Source organism: Morus notabilis, unplaced genomic scaffold, assembly GCF_000414095.1.
Source record: "Morus notabilis unplaced genomic scaffold, ASM41409v2 Scaffold182, whole genome shotgun sequence".
In the NCBI taxonomy this organism is placed as follows: domain Eukaryota; kingdom Viridiplantae; phylum Streptophyta; class Magnoliopsida; order Rosales; family Moraceae; genus Morus; species Morus notabilis.
In genome coordinates this window covers 162082-168081 of record NW_010364641.1, presented here as the reverse complement: position 1 = coordinate 168081, position 6000 = coordinate 162082, and the positions used below count along the sequence as shown (strand labels likewise).

General features: G+C 34.7%; 1 protein-coding gene and 1 long non-coding RNA gene across 2 annotated transcripts; one reads left to right on the top strand and one right to left on the bottom strand.

The window, feature by feature from the left end:
* Window positions 1–692: 692 nt before the first annotated feature.
* On the top strand, window positions 693–1713 carry LOC112093234. The gene is made up of 2 exons (XR_002902959.1): window positions 693–1123; window positions 1458–1713. It is a non-coding gene; the product is annotated as an uncharacterized LOC112093234 (long non-coding RNA).
* Window positions 1714–4100: 2387 nt separating this feature from the next.
* Window positions 4101–5327, bottom strand: LOC21411261 (transcription termination factor MTERF6, chloroplastic/mitochondrial). Its single transcript, XM_024171285.1, has one exon. The coding sequence runs from the start codon at window positions 5325–5327 to the stop codon at window positions 4101–4103; it is 1227 nt and encodes a 408-aa protein (XP_024027053.1).
* Window positions 5328–6000: the final 673 nt, after the last annotated feature.

Here is a 6000-nt window from a genome sequence, read left to right as displayed (position 1 = left end):
TTTCCCTACTTATATTATGGGACTTGCCGACTTGGGTCATATCATATCAAAGCCATTATCCTCATAAGACAACCTTTGTGGCGTTTGTTCGGTTTCTCAGGACTCTCGAAATTAACTAACACGCCTCCGACGAAGTAACTTGTGGAAAAAATAAATGCCAGTGAGTTTATGAGGTAAGAGACCGTAAAAATATTGTTAATTTGAAGTGCTTGAGATCCATCTGATTGGGTTTTGATTTTCGGTCAAGTTTTGCGAAAACCGATGTTTAGATTTCTCTGAAAAAACTATTTTGTCGTAGATCTACTTGTGATTGGTAAGTTTTCTGGGGTTTTTTTTTTTTTATACCCAGATTGTTTTCTGTCAGATGGATCTCAAGTAGATCAGGTGATACAACCTTCTTTGCGGTCTCATGCCTCCTAAACTCACTCGGAATTTATTCACTAGTGGCTTTATCGGTTTCTGGGTGTGTTCATTTCGAGACTCATGAATAACCTGACAAACTCATGAATATAATTTTGAGGGTTACTATCATTAATTATTATTTTGAGGGTTTGTTGTTGTTGTTGATGATGATGATGATGATGATAATGAGAAAATAATTTTGCCTGGTTGTGAGGGTGGTTATTATTATTTATTTTATTTTTATTATTGTTATTGTTATTATTATTAATTATTACTATTATTATTATGATTATTGTTGTTGTTGCTGCAATTAATTATTACTATTGTTGTTGTTGTTGTTATGGTTGCTGATGATGGGAAAATAATTTTGCCCAGTTTTGAGGGTTATATTGTTGTTGTTTTCGTACTGCGTATTCAGGCCAAAAATCTATCTGTAGTCCATACTATTTTGGCAATTAGCTTAGCCATAGAGATTATGCCCTCATATGATTTCTTTAGAAACTTGTTTCAATCTGATGAGATTGTAGCTGCTAAAAGGATTTCCTGATATCTTTGTACACAATATTGAGAAATATGTGGCACCTACAAATTCTAGCTATTTTGCGAGAACATAGAGTGCCGACTCCGATACTGCTAGGTTGGTTCTTTACCATCCTAAAGTTTTCATGGTAAGTTCTGATCAGGCTGAGAAGTGGAGGAGACTGAGTTTGACGCTTCGAAGGTGAAATTTGTCATTACTTGTGAATGCATTTCTTGTTTATTTATCACCAAAACGAAATGGAGAGCAAGGAATTTCCTGCAAAATAATAGATGTTCTTCGCTTTCATGATGTCTATTCATTGACTTAATACACAGGTCTTTCTAGTCAGTTTGTAAATTATGGAAGGATCCTTTTTAGTTTTTTAGACTAGTGGAAATACATTTTACATTCAGTTTTGAAGCTTGACCGTGTTTGCATGTCTTATTCTTTTTTTTTTTTTTTTTAACTTTTTTTTTTATTTTTTTTTTTTTTTTTAACTTATTATTTAATTCTTGAATTGTGATTTGTGAAACAGGAGAAGTAGACTCAAACTACAAGAAGGCATAAAAATTCTACAATATGTGATTAGATACGTAATATTATGGGGAAAGCGAAATGCTTGTACCTGGTTATTGATAATTCTGTCTCCCAAACAAAATGCAGACAAGGGAGGAAAATTTGTATGAGGCATAAACAAGGGGTTTGCAAGGCTTATTTAATTATTCTCTGTGATTCTTAGAGCATTTTTATGGTGATTATTGATTAATGATAGAAAGTTTCTTGATCGCGAATGTAGACAATCTTTGTCTTGATCTTTTCTCTATTTGTTGTCTGGATTTTCTCAAGTCTGAAGAATTAAAGGTTTTCTGTCTGAGACTGCAATTGAGATTATTGCTGTTATGGGGTTGGACTAAAGTCAGTGTGCCAAAAATCCAACAGATTGTAAGGCCATTTACTTCATCTTATTGGTCATTTTCACTTTTCAGGATTGGATCATGTAATTCCTATTTCCATTAATCAAATACAATAAATTTAGAAAGACAACAAAAAAGGATTTATAAGCGAACAAATAAATATTAGTTCTAACAAAATGAGTTGTGATGACATAAGATTGGAATCACAAAAAGAAGATTTTGCAGCTATAAAAAAGAAATGTTCAACTAATCGATTGTATAATAATTAAGATTCTTTGCATAATTTAGGACATTAGATTAAAGAAAAGGTTCAGAAAAAGAGGAAAGTGTAGTGGAACCGGTGTGGGTGATGGAAAGGCCGTCAATCATGACTTTCAAAGGGATTCATCATATACGGGCGAGATTTGGAGGAAGACAGAGAAGGAGAAGAGGCAGTGGTGGGAGTGTTTGGTTCAAGATTTTTTGGGGTCTTTCATTTTGGGTTTACTCGCAAGAGCTTAGAATTACTCTGATACCATATGGGATTTACAGAGAAAATTTTCATTGATGACAAAACTGTAGGAATGAAAGTAGAAATCTCCTACAATCAAGGAACAAAAGCTAAATAATGTTTACATATGTAATTATGGCAGTCCTACAAATCATGAAAGGAATTATATGTAAAGAAGCATAGCATAGCAACTTGAGGAATAAGAAAGTTCATGTCAGAAGACGACCACATGAAGGAAATAAAGACGATCCTATGCATATTAGAGGGAAAGTTGAGAATGAAAAGCCAATTACTTCAATAGCAACATAAAAGCTTATGAGATGGAGAAAAGAAAATATGAACAGCACAAGCTGAATTCCATTCAATCCACACAAAAACCAATCTTTGCTAGCAGATATATGGCTTGTTTGGTTCACACGTTTTAAGTCAGTGATTTTGATTCTGAATTCAAATTTTGTGAAGGAATCCATTGGCGAAAACTTTTTTGATTTAAACTTTTTGTGAGAGAAAAGTAGTAGTATAATCAGAATCATGGTTTTAAACGCGTGACGTAAACATGCTCATGGTGACGACAAAGTCTCAATAAGTAAGAAAACCGTGCCACAGCGGGAACTCCAAATCGGCCCTTAATTAGGATCGCAAGTGTGTAAAAGAGAAAGCACAAGCAAAACTTTTGTCAAGTCCAAAACAGGAATCGTAGAATGTGAAATTCTAAAATGAAGTTAGAGAAAGATGATTGTATACTACAAGCTTTGTGGGACATCCTGAAATTCTAAAATGGTACACCTATCTTATGCTAAAAGAGTCGAGCCAAATACAAACAAGTTGCTCATTTTGAAAAAATTATCGTATGCTTTACTCCAGTTTTCGTTCATGCAATGCTCAGTAGAACATGAGCTTGTCTGCGCAGATTTGGAAATGTTATTGCGGCAAGGTTTTCTCTGCACTATTTCAAACTAAATTCTGTTGAGGAAGCAACAACACGTGCCGCAGATAATCCCATTACCTAACTAGTTAAGGAAAGCACTTGCACAAATTGGTCCTTCAAAGATCTGCTAAATCCTCCTTCGGATTCTGGTACTGTTTGCAAAGTGAAAACACAGGAACATGGGAAACAAGAACAGTGAAGCAGGTATATCAGCTTTGAACTTCATCTAGTACTCAGAAAATATTACACATAACACACAATTTTCCAATGAGAAAAATCACTTTTCCAATGAGAAAAATTTCCTTCTTCCTCTTTTCTCTCTATTTTCTTTTATTTCTCATGCTTTTCCCTTCTTATTTTTTTTTTTTAATTTATCTTTTTTCCCTTTTTTTCTCCCCTCTCCCTTTGTTCTTTTATCCCCAGCTTTCCCTTTTCATTTTCCTCTTTCTTTTTACAATTTTGTGAGCCCTCAATTGGAAGGAACATTTTGCCAAAGACAAGGAGGTCAACTTTTGTCCAATTCCAAGATTCAAACTTTCCATTCAATGATCAAACAACAAGTCATAAAGGTAATTTTCTCTCATAACAGAATCATTACAATCTTAACAACATGCTACATTTAGTTACACCAATCATTCAGTACAATTGTTCATTCAACACCTACATTGTTCAATAGAAATATTCTTCTTCTTTTTCCCTGTTTTCTTAAGACTACCACAAAGCTAAAAAGTTTCAATTAGATCGAATACAACTTGCCTTCCACATAAACTGCATTGCAGCTCATAATATGGAGATGCCAAAGGACTCGAAAAGTTTATTTACATTACACTATTTGCAACATAATTCTCATACCTTATCAACAACTAGTTCATCAGAAAGATTCAATTTTTCCTTGTACAACTTCAAGAGCTCCGGAGCTTCCTCCTTATAAGGCGTGACAAACTTCTTCAGGAACTTGTTTTCTGAGGTTTCAAATAGGGCAGCTAAGTTAACCTCCTTCTCCACCAAACCTTTCGAGAGCAAAACTTGAAAAACCGAAGACCTCGGGATTAATCTCTTCTTCAAGCTCAGTAAGAGAAGTATAGGCCGTTTAGCAATAAGGCCAGGCCTCCAACGGAACTCATTGATAAAGAAGTCCATACCCGCCGTAATCTTATCTTCAGATATCATCATGCACCGAGGATTCCTTTCAAAGGCTTTCAAAACCTCTTCTTCAGACCAACCCCACTTCTTATATGCATCAACCTTCCTTTCCCACTTTGATTTGCTCATTGACAAAAATGCATTCACCGCTATAACAAAGTTAACCTTCGAAGCATCAAACCTCATTTGCACCACTTCCTCCACAATTTTTCGGAATCCGTCCGGACTCACCATCAAAGATCTAGGACGGTAAAGAAGCAGCGTTGGTATATTGGAGTCAGGCACTCCGTGTTCTCGCAAAATATCAATGTTAAGTGAAACATATTTCTCGATATTGTGTGTAAGGAAATCAGGGCATCGTTTGACAGCAGCAATTAGCTTCTCATCAGATTGAAACAAACTCCTAAAAAAACCATATGACGGAATAATCTGCTTAGCCAAGCTAGCACTAAGAATACGCGGAAATGCAGATAGCATTTTCGCCATTTCCGGGCCTGAAATGCCTTTGGCTTCAAAAAACTCCAATTTGGGCAAAATGGTTTTGTCAGCATCAAGTAAGAGTAATCTAGGATTTCCCTTAACGAGCTTTGAGATTTGGATTTGAGTGAAACCATACTTTCTCAACAAGTTTATGAGTTTGTCTGCTTTCTCGGGAGTCTTGAAATTAACGTGCTTGGAAGCTGATAAAGCAGTTTGTGGAGAGAACCCAATTGAGTTTATGAGGTAAGATTCTGTAAAAGATTGCTGATTTAAACTACATGAGATCCTTCTTTGAGGAAATACATTCGGGTTTTCATTGATTAGTGGTGAAGTTCTCATAGTACAACTTCCAAATAGAAAGCTTTTGCAGAGAAAATAAGACCTGGGTTTTGAAACTCTAGAAGAATGAAATGAACTTACAAATTGGTGAGAGCTAATTCCTTCAGCCATTGATCGAATTCTAAGCTTCACAGAGGAAGTGAGAGAAAAAGAATTTATCAGTTTGGACGTTGGAAGCTGGATTGTTTTGAAATCACACCCATCGCCAGAAGCTGGATTGTTAAATTGGCCTTTTTTTTCCCCCCCAAACCATAGATATTTTCCAGAAAGGGGTTAGCGTTTTGTTTGTTTCCCGTTTAAGTAAAAACGACGTGTCGTTTAGTTCTAACTGACATGGCGTTTTCATTACTGAAGGACGTGTCTGTTTTATGAATAACTATCAACGACAGGTCGTTTGTTTACCTTATGTCAAAATACACGTCGTTTACACAATGTCAACCGAAACGGTCTCGTTCTAAAATGATTTTATTTTTTGTATAAAAATAAAAATAAAAACATTTTTAATCTCAGATAAAAATTATTTTTAAAAATCTATTTATTAAATTTATCAAAATATTATTTTTAATATAAAAAAACTCATTAATGTCTCTCTTTCTCTCTCTTTGTTCGAGAAAGAAGAAAATTAAAATTAAAAATTAAAAACGACTAAGGTCCCGTTTATTTCTCCGATTCGTGTTTAAAATTCGAGTTTTGCTACAGTAAAAAGCTCTCAGAAACAGTTACATCTAACTTTTTTACTATAGTAAAAACTCTTACATAACGTCATATCTCAACTCGAATTAAA